The 14,616-nt window shown below is 41.2% G+C and overlaps 1 protein-coding gene across 6 annotated transcripts in view; it reads left to right on the top strand.

Annotated features, from left to right (window-relative positions):
- The window catches only part of VPS13C (vacuolar protein sorting 13 homolog C), a 224,892-nt gene that overhangs the window by 33,231 nt on the left and 177,045 nt on the right, over nucleotides 1-14,616 (top strand). For all 6 annotated transcript variants that reach the window (XM_075897678.2, XM_089781895.1, XM_089781896.1 and 3 more), the window contains 4 exons: nucleotides 42-151; nucleotides 1,136-1,195; nucleotides 1,939-1,998; nucleotides 2,620-2,700. In XM_075897678.2, coding sequence (XP_075753793.2) covers nucleotides 42-151; nucleotides 1,136-1,195; nucleotides 1,939-1,998; nucleotides 2,620-2,700 — 311 coding nt within the window. The remainder of the gene's footprint in view (nucleotides 1-41; nucleotides 152-1,135; nucleotides 1,196-1,938; nucleotides 1,999-2,619; nucleotides 2,701-14,616) is intronic.

The following is a 14,616-nucleotide window of genomic DNA, read 5'->3' as shown; positions in this document are numbered from 1 at the left end:
CAATGAAGGCTGACTTTTTTTTTTTTAATCCACCTTTTTAGATAAGCAGAAAGAAGAGAAAAAAGATACATTCTTGGAAAAGCTGGCAACTCAAGTTATAAAAAATGTGCAAGTCAAAATCACAGGCATTCATCTTAAATATGAGGATGATGTGAGTGTCCTAAACTACTTCTGCTTTCTTTTAAACCAAACTGCAACTGTGGGACATGTCATTTTGACAAAAGGCACATTCTGTCTGCACTGTGTACTCAGTAAATTTGAAGTACATTTGAGTTTTCAACCATATTGAAAACGGTTGTGTCTGTAATTCAGAAAGCTCTCCAGCATTCTTGAAATTTAATATATAGTGATATATAGTTAGACTTGACACTCTAATTTGGACAATCAGCTGCATTTCATGCATGAAAATGAAGCTGCTGATGGTTCGGTATATTATGTCAGGAAAATAATAGTAGACATCCAATCTGGAAAAGAGAACATTTTACCATTTTAAAAGGAGTCTTAATACCATTTTGATGAAAAGTGAAGAATTTTCATGTTAAAAACTTGATTTTCTTAGATATTTCCTTTTGGTAAAGAGAGAGGCTAGTAATTAGTTATGAAAGTTATATACCTGAAAAGCAGAAGTTTGTATTGACGCTAAGAAAGGTGTCGTTTTATTTCAAACTGGCCTAACCTCAGGACCTTTTTGAAAGTGAAACTTTAGAGAGAACTTTATAAATCAGAATGATGTAGCCAGGACAACTGTTATTTGGCGACAGTTTCCATATAGCTTGTATAGAAAAGGGGTGCTGGGATAAAGGTTATGGTGAGATTCAACCTATCATCTTCCACCCCATTTAAAAAAGACTTCTCAGTTCAATACTGAAGGCAAGAAAAAGCTAAAAATGATGCTGCTAAACTGAATGAATGGACAGATTAATGGAAGCTTTCTTAGAAGTTTTTTCATGGGCATAGCTAGTGAAATCTTCAGTATAATATACACAGTGAAGTGTATGTTAGGTTGAAGATTTAAATTCCAAAGCTACAAAATGGAGTCACTGTTTTAAGATGTCTTGTGAGAAGATAGATGTTTGCCGCATAAAATAATACAATATTTAAATAAAATTTGCTTTTTATCCTCTTATGTTTGTAGATCACAGATCCCCTTCGGCCACTTTCTTTGGGAGTGACATTGGGTGAACTCAGTTTACTGGTAATGTTTGGATTTTTTTTCAGCTTTTTCATTTAATTTAGTTTGATACATAACACAATTGCAGTATTTAGAATATAATAGTCTGCTGAACAGATTTGGAAACAGAGTAAAAACAATCTCTACAAATATCAAGATGTTTTTGTGGTCAGACGTTGGCCAAGAGTTTGGAAGGGAAAGTCAGTCTGTGACCAGTGCTAGACCAGGGGCTAGAGAGACCTTGTTCTAAGAGCTGGTAATTGTGTGTCAGATTCCATCACTGAATCCTTAATTTTACATATTTAACTCAGTTGTCTAAATGTCATGAACGTTGTAGCTTGACACGAACAAGTTTAGCTTTTCATGAACGTAACACCATTGAATTATTAAAAATGTATTAGTCCTAGAGTGATTCATATTTAAACATACATAATTATATATTACAGTGAAACTGATTTTAAACCTTTTAATTTGTATAAGTGTTAAAATCTGTTTATAGTATCAACACTTTTTTTAAAAAGGAAAGTTATGTCTGAGAGGCTGTTGAGCTTTGTAAATGGGACAAAGCGTTGAAACATGAAATACATATGTGCACATACATGTATATACACACACACGAGCTATTTTTCTTTCATTGTTTAAATACATGTTAGTGTTGTAAATTATCTACACATCCTAGGTTAAAAATACCCTTGAAATAAATGTTGCATAATGAATTGAAGGTGGCTTTATGGAGAATAATTTCGAATATTTTTTTCAACTTCTAGACAGCCAATGAAAACTGGACACCTTCCATTTTAAATGAAGCTGCAAAAATCATATATAAGGTAACATGCCAAAATTCATTATTACTTTCAGGAGTGAAAATTGGACCAAAATGAACTGAATTTAGTAGTAAATAAAGTCTGGGTGGGGGGAACATTCTGGTTTAATGAACCAAAATGCGGAAACAATGGTGCTGTACCTTGTGGGTTTTTTAATGATTTTGTAGCACTACATTCCTTTAGTTGTCTTTTCCTTTTTATAACTAGTGAGAAGTAGAAGCATGGTCACTTCTTAAATACAATGGATTTATTTCAACTCTGGGTAAATGGGGTCCTTATATTAAGTAGAAACAGCAAGCTGTTCATTAAATGGTATCTGAAATATTGCTAACGTCATGCTGCTTCTAGCTTTTTTTCTTCAAGGAATCAAATATTGACGTCAAAAAGCAATTTTAACCAGACACACCTTGCATTCATTCATTTACCCTAACAAATAGACTTCACGTACAGAAACAGGAAAAGAAGGCCAGATTTTTGAGCAATGCATTTAAATCACACTTGGCAAACAAATTCCCATCAACATGAGGCTGTTCACTTATATTGAAAGCTTATTTCATTAATATGCAAGTGGTATTGTCTGCTTTTCTAAATCGTAGAATCAGTTGAGTTTTCTTTACTTTTCAGCTCCTGCGTCTTGATTGTCTCAGTGCCTATTGGAATGTGGATAGTGAGATGTATTATCATGGCTCCCGCGAACAAATTCTGGTAATTTAGAAGGCTACATGCATGCTTTATAGATATATAAGGTTATATAATATAAACATGTTACTAGGATAAGCTCAGAGGGAGATTTCAAATGCAGAATAGAAATTAGATGCCTAACTCCCATTTCTGGCATAAAAATCTCCTTGCTACTATATGTTGTGCTTTGATCATTAAGACAGTTTTAAGTAAAGAAAGTAGAGCTGGGTGACTTCTAGTTTTTATTCCTTCTACTCCCTTCAATCAGCAGTACTATAATGAACTCAGGAACAGATCCTGTTTATACAGTAAAACTCCATTAGTCCGGCATCCAATGCTCCGGGACTCCTGATGATCCGGCACCATCAGGAACCCAGAAGTGCTGGGGCAGCTGGACAGGCTTCCCCCGTTCAGCTGCTACTGAAACTGATCAGCAGCTGAATCGGGGAAGCCAGGAGCAGAGCAGCTGGGGTGCTGCCGGGTTGGTCACATAGCACTGCCCCTCGGGGCTGCGGGACCAACCCGGCAGCACCCCAACTGCTGTTGGGGACGCCTGGGGCAGAGCAGCTGGAGTGCTGCCGGGTTGGTCCCGCAGCCCCGAGGGGCGGTGCTATGTGACCAACCCGGCAGGGCCCCAGCTGCTCTGCCCCAGGGGTCCCCGATTCAGCCGCTGCTGAAACAGATCAGCGGCTGATTCCAGGAAGCCCTGGGCAGAGCAGCTCTGCCCGGGGCTTCCTGGAATCAGCCGCTGATCTGTTAAAGCAGCGGCTGACTCGGGGACCTCTGGGGCAGAGCAGCTGGGGTCCTGCTGGGTGGGTCCCACAGCGCCGAGGGGCGGCGTTACGGGACCAGCCCGGCAGCACCCCAGCTGCTTTGCCCCAGTCGTCGGGATTCAGCTGCTGCTGAAACTGACCAGCAGCGTCAGTTTCACCAGCAGGCTGAATCGGGATGTCTGGGGCAGAGCAGCTGGGGTGCTGTGGGGTTGGTCGTAGGGGCAGCACTACGGCACCAACCCAGCAGCAATCCAGCTGCTCTTGGGGATGCCTGGGACAGAGCAGCTGGGGTACTGCCCAGTTGGTCCCGTAGCGCTGCCCCTCGGCGCTGCGGGACCAACCTGGCAGCACTCCAGCTGCTTTGCCCCAGGCGTCCCCAAGAGCAGCTGGGGTGCTGCCGTGTTGGTCCCGCAGCCCAGAGGGTCAGCGCTACGGGACCAACCGGGCAGTACCCCAGCTGCTCGGTCCCAGGCGTCCCCAAGAGCAGCTGGAGTGCTGCTGGGTTGGTGTTGTAGCGCTGCCCCTAGGCGCTGCGGGACCAACCCGGCAGCACCCCAGCTGCTCTATTGCCGGCATCCCCGATTCAGCTGCTGCTGAAACGGACCAGCAGCGGCTGAATCAGGGATGCCTGGGGCAGAGCTGGACTATTGTAAGGGGGGGCCAGGAGGGGCCTGGGGTGGCATCCCCTCCCACCCCACTCCAGACCCCTCATAGCCCCCCCTTCTGATAGTCCGGCATATCTGATAATCCGGCACTCCGTGGGTCCTAAAGGTGCCGGATTATTGGAAGTTTACTGTATTTGTAAGTTGTTCTTTTAACTGTTGGGGATCACAAGCACTTAAGTATCATGACTGTAGAGTTCACAATGTTGGAGCATTCCTTTTTTCTCATACGGTCAAAAATTGATTGTGGCCTACCTATTTTTTTTTGAGTATCTTAACCTGGGCTTTGTGTTGGTTTCTCCACCCATAGTATTTTTAATTTTATTGTGGTAGCAACTAAATCTCAATCAGGGATCAGTACTACACTACCCTCACAGGGTAAGCTAATCTGTAAAAAGTGTGGGAAAGGGGTTGTGTCCTGAAATCATATGTCAAAGGCATTGTAGAAAGAGACATTTGGAGGAAGCAAGACAGATCAAGGTTACAGAAGCAAACAATCTGGTTGTTTAGGGTTATAATAGCAAAAGGTCTGTGTGTATTCCCTTGTACTGTTACATTGGAAGGGATGTGTGGGATTGTTCATTAAACAATAAAGAGACTTACGCTGCCACCTAGTGAAGTGATATGGTAACACCTGTGAAAAATAGGAATATGAAGACAAAAACTGGCTAAAGCCCTATGGGAAAGGGGCTGCCAAGAATGTACTGTGAAAGACAGGACAGACTCTTGAGGAAAAAAGACTGTGCCCAGCGAGTTTGGGACAGAATATTACTTTGTTCGAACTTCAGATTTCCTTTGGAAGGAGTGGGCTTTTTGGGAGACATCTCAGCCATCTGACCATTTTGAAAGCCAGGGGAATGTTTGGGGGAAACTGAGGCAGTGGATGGAACCAAAGCCAAACTAGAAAGGTTCAGTTACACTGGTGTTGGTAGTCCATCACTGACTATCTTGTACCAGTTCTTATCTGTGGTTACAAATAACAAAGATACTCCCTGGCCCACAGATCTTACTGTTGAGGTGTGGGACAGGATGTGATATAACAACAAAACCTAATAAGGGAGGGTGAATGTGTGACCTGACAAAACTAACTTGACATTGAAATAGAAGCCTGTGTTTGCAGCTTGACTAACAACTGTTAGATGGAAGTGACTTGTAGCCATCACAATAGAAGTAATTTTTGAGGAGAAATTTGAAGGATAAGGTGGTGATTTATGGAATTTGTTGCCTCCGCCTTCTGCATACTCATAGGGATCAACATTAATAAGAAGATGGAGAGACTTGCAGGAAAAATAGAAAACTGTATGAACAAAGCTGCCATTGTTGGCAGAGGAAAGATAAAGGTCAAAAGCTTAATAAATTGGTGTGTGTATATATATGAAAGATCAGGAGGTTTTAAAGACAAACAAAGAGCTTGTGGTGGATGAGAGAGATCCAGTGAAATGATGTGAGGGGAATTTTTATGAGTCAGGAAGACTATTACAGAAACAGTAATTTGTGTGCATTTGGGGAAAATAATGTAGCTGACATGTAAGTCAGGGCAAGACTTGCCAACAGCTAGAACTGTTGGGCGAAGAGAATATCAAATCGAAGTTAGGTGGTCTGTCGAATTCTGTCAAGTTGCTATTTAACAGTAAATCATAGAATTAAGCAATTTTTATATACACAATTTTATCTATATTAACTGGTAAAGAAGACTTACTGTAGCTTGTAACAAAGTTTCTTCGAGTGCTTGCTCATGTCCATTGAATGTGTGCTTGTCACATGCACCAGTGCTGGATGATTTCCCCCCGCAGTATCTGTAGAGGACCAAGTTCAGAGCCCCCTAGAGTGGTGTCCACGTGCCACGCTATATAAGGTGACCCCCAAGATCCTTCCTTCCTCAGTTTCTTCTTGCTGCCAGTGATGGTGCTTGGAACAGTGTGCTCCAACCTTAGCTGTAACTTTAGTTAATCCCTTTATCTAGTTGTAAATAGTCTCTCTCTAGATCAGTATAGATAGTTAAAATTAGCAGTTTGTAAGTACTCTGTAGGGACTTAGCCAGGGGATGAGGCATGCCCCTTACTCATGGAAGTCCAGTATAATAGGTGGGAGAAGGCACTCTGCCCGTGGTCATTTTTCACTTGCCCTGGATATTCAAGTCCCTTGAACACTAGAAGTATTTCAGGAAGTGCAGGAAATGCCCCATTTTGACATTCTCAGAATATATTTCATTTTTTCCTTTTGAAATGACTTCTTGTTTCAAAATTTATTTCTTAAAGGGTTAAAATTGAACCAGAATATTTTAGATTGATCAAGAGGGAATATTTTGATTGTCCCAACAAACATTTTTTAGAAGTTCTTTGTTTGGGGAAAATTTCTAAGTTGTGGCATTTTGTCTTGATAAAGTGACTTTATTTCATCATTGTTTGAGATGCAAAATCCATTTTCCTGCCAGCACTCGTGTTTACAAGTATCCACTTAACCAGCTGTTCTTTGCATTTAAACATATGTTCTTCATCCCATTGCCTCCTTTTGTGTCTAAGCATACACTGCTTATGTGCTTTTCTGCCAGTAATTAATACTATTCAGGTATAGAATCCATAAAGTATATTATCAGGAAATATTTGATGCCTACATGGATTTATAGTGGGATGTCTTGTGCATGGATTTTATAGAAGAGAAGTTGGAAGGTGGCTTATAAAAATAACTGAGGTGATCTATCTGTGTGGAAGTTGATTGTGATGAGGTTCACATATTGACAAGATGGATTTAATTCTCACTCATGAGAATTGTTTAGTGAATACAGAAAAGCATGATAAAATTGATTGAATGACGAAAGCTGACTTGAGGAAACACAAAAGGAGACAAAGGAAGTGTAGAAAAGAGGAAGATAATGAACAGTGGAGAAATTGAAGAACTTAAAAAAAAAAAAAAAAAGTCAGGGGAGAGGACCAAGTAGGATGTCATCTTCCTTACATATAGCAACTCCAGTGATGATTAGAGAACACAAAACTGAACTGCTACAATGTAAATAAACTTTCAAGGTTGGGATGTTAAATTTAGATTAACTAATTGAGTAGTCAATGGGTTTTCCACTGACTATTCAATGTCAGCAAGGGCAAGTCTGTTTTTGAACTGTAACAAGAGCCCTGCTGGGCTCTTGCTACAGTTCAAAAGCGCAAGCCGCGGAGGGAGCGCAGGGCCAGCGGGGGACTGGCCCCGTGTTCCCTGAAATGTTCAAGGCTCTTGTGAGGCTTTGATACGTACAGGGAGTGTGAGTCCAGTCCCTTGCTGGCCCTGCACTCCCTGCGGGGCTTCTGCTTTTGAAATGTACAAGAGTCCTGAAGGAGAGAGAGTCTGAAGCATGGGCCTGGTGCTTGAACCAAAGTAATCAAGAGTTGTACTATGAGATACAGACAGGCTGTGTCAAAAGCAAATGTTTGCCTGCAAGTCAGTGTCTCTCGGCACTAGAACTGCTAGCACTGATAAAGGCACATGAAGTATGTGAATGCATTCCATTGGGACCGTACAGGGACACCCAGCTGAGTACACGATAAAATAATTAGACACAACAAAAGTGTAAGCATAACAATGGGCAGTGATTGCTTTTGAGGAAAGTACAAGGGGAGGTATCAAATGTGTCATTAGTGTGTAAGATGATATGTATGGTGTATATCATAGATTGTTCATTTCTGTTTCTAAATATTGGGGTACCTTTACTAAATTCTTTGGCCGGCTGAGGGGATGATAGTGAAATCCATAGTATCCATTGAGCCGTGTCCATTATTATGGGTAGGGGCTCACAGGCCATTGGGCTACCGACCCCTATTAATGTACTTTTGTTCAACAATAAACCTGACTTGGGTGCCTTTGTATTTATTTGAGTCTGTGGTCTTTTGGGGGCTCTCATGAAATCTTTTATGCTACCTAACTGCGCAGAGAAGCATGATATCCCAAGGAAGAATACGAAAGTGCGTGCAGCCGAAGACCTGTCAGAATGCCACGCCAGTGAATCACGAATTTACTGTATCGCTGTCCTGAACTACTACAAGCCCTGCTGTGGCCCTTGTATATTTCAAAAGCAAAGTCGCAGCAGAACCAGCGGGAGCAGAGACTGCTTTAGTCCCTGCTCGCGTCTTTTTCTGCTGTATGTCTACTTCTCCTGGCCTCTGCAGAGACCGTGCTGGAGGGGAACTGACTTTTAAAGTGGCTCCTCCCTTCACCCCCCACACGGGCTTCTGCACCCCCACTTGCTGCCTCTCACTGATAGAGGCAGCAAGGTGGGAGGAAGCACCTAGTCGCCTCACTAGTCAAGTATCTGATAAACTTATGCTTATTGGATAGTCGACAAGTCGCTTACATCCCTATTTGAAGGTTGGATTCCAGCATGAAATCTGATCTTTGCCAAGACAGAGACTACTTATATAGACTACTTATATATTTATCATAGTCACAAATTCCCCACATAATGACAGTTTCTCTACTTTGTGATACTGGAACTAGGGTGCAAGTGTCTAGTTGAGTCACTACTCAACTACTCGCTTTGCCACTTGCTGCCTCTGTATCAGCAAAGGGCTAGAAGCAGGAGCCGGTGTTGGCGGGAGCTGGCTCAAAAGCTAGTTTCCCCAAGCACCGTCTTCATGGCGGGGGAATAGAGGAGGTAGAGCCCCCTCTGTGACTCTGCTTTTTAAATGTATTAAGAGCCTGGTGGCTCTTAAGACATTTAAAGAGCAGAGCTGCAGTGGTTCCGCAGCTGGCGCAAGCTGGAACTGCTCAATCCCACCTCATGCTGCCCCTGGGAGCTAACCCTCTTAACAGCTAATCAAGTGGTGAACAGAAATTCCATCAACTACTCAATTAGCTTATATAGCTACTTAACGTCCCATGGCAGAACTTTCAACCCTGCTCTCACCACTTTCCATTGTTGGCTTGCTTGCTTGTTTTGGAAACAGGAATCCAGTCCATGAAGAGAGATGGTTTATCATAATGTGGTCAAGACCTTGATTTTGTAACATGATTTCCTACCTCACTGTCAGTATCTTGCTGCACTTAAGGTTTGTCTACACATGTCTCCCGCATCTTTTGAACGCGTCCGCTATTTTGAAATATAGCAGATGTGCTATTTCGCCATCCCTGTAAAGCTCATTGTACAAGGAGTAAGGGATGGCTCGAAATAGTGCTGTATTTCCAAATTTGGCACTGTTGAGATAATGTCAAATGGCGAAATGAGCTATTTCGAAATAGACTTGAAATAAGTTATGCAATTTGCATAGCGTAATTTGCGTATCTTTCTTTGAGTTGCAGGTGCTGTGTAGGCTGTCCAGGTCACTGATCCAGTAAGAACTTACTCTTCACTGGAATGTGTCCACAGTCTACTGACAAGCAGTTAGTAATTTAATGCCCGTCCCCCACACTTTTTGATGACGCGGTGGAAGAATATACTGCCTACGAATTGGTTTTAAGCTTTAAACACTGACAAAGTTTGTTCTTCTACTCTAAACAGGTTTGGAACAAAATAGTTAATTCTGTAATTATGGCAGTTAAATATTTGGCTTCTGCCTATCGTATAATTTTGTTCCCATTTTTGTGTGACTGATTTGGTTATTCATCTTTGCTCCCATTTGTTTGTGCATCCCAAAATATCTTGCTCATATGCTGGTGATGCTAACTGTCTGAGATATTTTTAATCTGTCACAAACTGTGTGGAACTGAATTAAACTAAATCATATTGAAATTGGTTTAATATCTGTGGGGGTCACTATATTAAAATACAGTTGTTTATTGTGATGGCGTGCAGTCGCAGCGGTCCCCTTAAGGCTGTTTCCCTGTGTGCTCATAAAGCCACTGACACTCGCCACCTTGCTCTCTGGGGATCCTCAACCAGCCTGTTCTGTTGAGCCTGATCTCCTTGTCTCCCCAAGACAAGGCATAGAGCTGAGATAACTGCCCCTCCCCCAAAGAGCAGTGTAGACAAAATCATTTTGCCTCTGGGAGAATGCAGTTCAGAGGCACAGCAGCCAAGAAACCAACCCACAAATGGGATCCAATCCCCAATAAATCCATTTTTCACCGTGTGAGAGTATGTTGAAAGCACATTCAGGTAAGCCCCTTCAACAATATGCATGCGGATTGTTCCCTCTAATTATTTCCACTGGGTTTGATAGATAATAAAGTAATTTTACTAAATATAAACTGTAGGATTTAAGTAGGATGCAAGTGAAGACAGAGCAAAATAAATTACATATTTAAACTAAAAAAACACATAGCTAGTTCTAGTACACTACAGCTTACTGCAAACTTACCCTAAAAGGCTAAATATTTCGGGCAACCCTTTAAGTCAGAGAAGATCTTTTATTCATACCTGGGTCCCTGGCTCTCTTATAGTGTGTGTCAAGCCAGCCAAAGACCAAGACAGTAGTAGCTTTACAGCTTAAACGGACTTTCTTTTGGGCAGGAACCCTTTGTTTCTACACCCAGCCTCTCCTTCTATGGAAAATTACTTGATTAAACTGTAAAAACTTAACAAAACATGTAGATGGTATGACACCATCTGTATGTTTCGTTAGTCTTTAAAGTGCTACCAGACTACTTGTTGTGTTCTAAGTTTTTCCTGTTAGACTAACTCAGCTACCCCTCTGATTCTATTGATTAAACTGGTATACTACTATAAGTTTGTTTGGTCACATGTCTTTTTCAGGACTAACCATTGCTGAAACTTAAGAGTCGAAACCAGGCTGTTATCAAGTCATTAAGTTGATCACACCGTTATTGCGGCTCTTGGGAGCACCATTGAGGGCTTTTATTTTGTACATTTAAAACCATAAACAATTTCCTACCTCATATTTCTAACTTTACATACACTAAAATAAGAGATACAGATCTAGCAGTTTGTGACACGAAAATAGATAGGTTACACGAGATATTTTGCCCAAAGCATCTCCAAGTTAGGCATACTTGTATGAAACTGTTTTATGTATACAGCATGGGGAGGGAAGATCCTTCACAATTGTGTTAGAAGATTGTATTCAACTTCTAGGGACAGGATTAATGTAAATATTAGGAACTCCAAAGAAGTGTTTGAGAAAACGTGAAGTGGGTTTCCTGGGAGGTACTTACAGATGCCTGTTGACATTACACCCTGGTAGAGACCCATTACTACTATATATCTATGCCTAGATAAGACAGGGAACTGTTAGTCATGGAGGTACTCTGGTTGTGGAGGGAGGGAGACTTCCACCCATAAAGACAACTAAGAGGGTTGGAAGATTAATAGTGAGTTTCTTTGATAAACCTTTAAGGGATCAAGATGTAGCCGTGTTAGTCTGGTGTAGCTGAAACAAAATACAGGACTATGTAGCACTTTAAAGACTATCAAGATGGTTTATTAGATGATGAGCTTTCGTGGGCCAGACCCACTTCCTCAGATCAAATAATGGAAGAAAATAGTCACAACCATATATACCAAAGGGTACAATTTAAAAAAAATGAACACACATGAAAAGGACAAATCACATTACCCACATCCCCCTTCCGTTCTGTAATGTGATTTGTCCTTTTCATGTGTGTTCATTTTTTTTAAATTGTATCCTTTGGTATATATGGTTGTGACTATTTTCTTCCATTATTTGATCTGAGGAAGTGGGTCTGGCCCACGAAAGCTCATCATCTAATAAACCATCTTGTTAGTCTTTAAAGTGCTACATAGTCCTGCATTTTCTTTAAGGGATCAGTTTCTCGTAACTATGACAACTCTTTGAACATGTCCTCCATGTGCACTCCCACTGAAACAGTGAGGTGTCCAGACCTCCAGAATGGACTGATAGAAAAAAGATTAGGAAACTTTCAGTGTGGATGTAAAAACCACAGCTGTGTGTAAAAATGGAATCATGTTACTTGCAATCGGTAATGTTAACAGTCTCTTTAGTTACATATCCAAGGAGAAGTTTGGGCAGGATTCCCTGGCCTGTGTTAGGGACCCCATGGTTCTTTAGTAGTTGAATTGTGTGGTGGGAATGTGGAATGCCATCTAAGCTTTCCATTTTAGAGTAGAATTTTCTAGCTTTAAGGGGAATAAATGATAGAAATACTTTAAAATGTGAATTAATGCGGAAATGTATTCCCAAACTTGCAGATGAGTTGAACCTATAATTGAGATGTGAACTATCAAATTAATCTTGGTCTCTTAATTATATTATGACAGTGATTCTACATGTTAAAATACTTTTTCTGGGTTATTTTAGCAGAAGCACCCAGTTAGCAGTCTTACTTAGCTACCATTATTGGGTGGAATGGGGGAAAAATACTAAAGGGGACTTGTTTCTGTCAAGGGCTGCTGTGGTGGGAACTGGCCACCTAGAGAACTCTTCAGCTATTCTCCTTCCTCCCTCCCCCCACTGCTCCTAGTTATTCTCATCTCAGACTCTTCCCATAAAGGAAAAGTAAAGACTAATACTACTTAAGCAAATGTAGTTCTCAGTGCCCAAAGCTTCATTGGTTTTCTTTGTGCAAAATAATGTGGCTGCCCTTCTTTTACCCCTCTGACTTCTTGAGAATAAAGCTTAAAATGAATATCAAAACATCCTGTTTAGAAGGAAGAACTAGTCCTCTGAGAAACAGGATTTATTGAAAGTTATATACATTAGATGTCTTTCTCTAAACAACAAAGGAGCACAATTACATGGAGCACTTTTTTTTTGTTTTAGCTGAGCAGCAGCGGCAAACCAGTCTCCATTACAAGTTTGCTATTACAGGTGACGGGGAAGGGAGAGAAGCACTTAGATGCAAAGAGCTCTTTCAGCAGATGAAAATGTAAAGCTAAATTGCTAATCAATGGGCTTTGTTTTTCTGTCCAACTGACTTCAAACCAGTATTAATATAGTTTGTCCCCCCCTCCCAAATCAAGATTTTTAAACATTAACTGATTAAAATACAAACTAAACAGGAATATCAGATTATTAAGCTTATAAATTCAGTTTCCAATGAATGTGCTGGGTTATGTTTTTGGCAACCCTTTTATTCAGTAAAACACATCAATTTTTATGAGCTGTGTTGCTTCTAAATTGGTCTTGTTGTCCAGAAGCAGATTCAGCAATGTCTGACTAAACTTCTTCCATGTGTATCATGATCCGTGGATATGTTCAGTAGGTTTATCTTTGGGCTAAGAGGAGAATTGTGCTCCATGTTGTTCAGAGAAATGTTAATGTACACAACTTTCAGTAAATCCAGTTTCTCAGAGGACTAGTTCTTCCTTCTAAGCAGGATGTCTTTATCTTAATTTTAAGCTTTATTCTCAAGAAGTCAGTTTGATAAATGGCTGATTAGTTTGCTTTACGTTAGTGATAATAAATTGTGTAAGCCTTAGCAATCTGTCACTTTTAGAGCAGTAGGCTTCGTGTTTCTAAGTAACAAAAGTATAAGGTTGTTTGTGAGATTGGTTATTGCATATTAAATATACCTATTTGAATGTTAGCTTTCATCAATATAGTTCAGTGGACAGGATCTATGATGAAATACAAATATTATGAATAGAAAGCTACTTCATATTAAATTACAAATTAGATTTACAGAGGAAGCTGGGGAAGAAAACACTTTGAAGAAATTTGTTGTGTAAAATCCCCTTCTGGTAAAAACATTATTTTTTTAATATCTGGTTATCTTTCCAATAAAGGAACACAAATGCAAGCTATTCATTGTATTCTAGTAACATCTGGTAGGCAAACATTGTTTCATTTCAGCCTGAATTGAAGTTCATTCTTAAACAAGGATATTTGAGATAAAATAGGATGTGTAGTCTGTTACTTACTATATGTAAATGTGCTTTCTATTAGGGATGATAAATATTAGTTATTGAATAGTTGAGTAAACTCATGAATTCTTATTGGTTGGTTTGACTAATCTATAGTCCCTGGGGGCGAGGCCACAGCTAGTGCACTCCAGCTTCACACCTGAGGAGCCCTCTTCCACTCTGGGCTGCTGCTTCTGATACAGAGGCAGCAGTGTGGGGTGCCAGGCAGGAGCTGGTCTGTGAGGGGAGCCAGTTTAAAAACCAGCTCCTCTTGCAGACAGGCTGCCTGTGGTCCAGTGCTGCTACCTTTGATAAAGAAGCCGCAGCATGAGGTGGCAGCAGTTCCTATCTAGGGGACAGCTGAGCTCCCGGACCTGGCATGAGCTGGAACTGAGCTTGGCTGCCTGCTCATGCTGCTCCTAATACACTTCAGATGCAGAGCCACAGCAGGGTAGGTCCTAGACCCGTCACAAGCCAGAAGTGAGCCAAGCTCTGACCAGCCTGGTGGTAAATTTATGGGGAGGGAGGGGAAATGCATATAGTGTATATAGCATTAACCTATAAGCTTTTGCTTATTGGTTAATCAGCTACACCAGTGTTTCCTAAATTATGGGCCACGGCCTGATACCGGGCCGCGGGAAAAGAATACCAGGCTTCAGCATGCCTGGTGGCTGCCGGCAGGGCCGGCCTTAGGCCGATTCAGGCCCCGCGCCCCTGAACCCGGAAGTGCCGGCGAGTTAGA

Source organism: Pelodiscus sinensis, chromosome 14, assembly GCF_052426305.1.
Source record: "Pelodiscus sinensis isolate ZL-2025 chromosome 14, ASM5242630v1, whole genome shotgun sequence".
Taxonomy (NCBI): Eukaryota; Metazoa; Chordata; order Testudines; family Trionychidae; genus Pelodiscus; species Pelodiscus sinensis.
The sequence above is the reverse complement of the archived record's forward strand: the minus strand, read 5'-3'. Positions and strand labels throughout refer to the sequence as shown.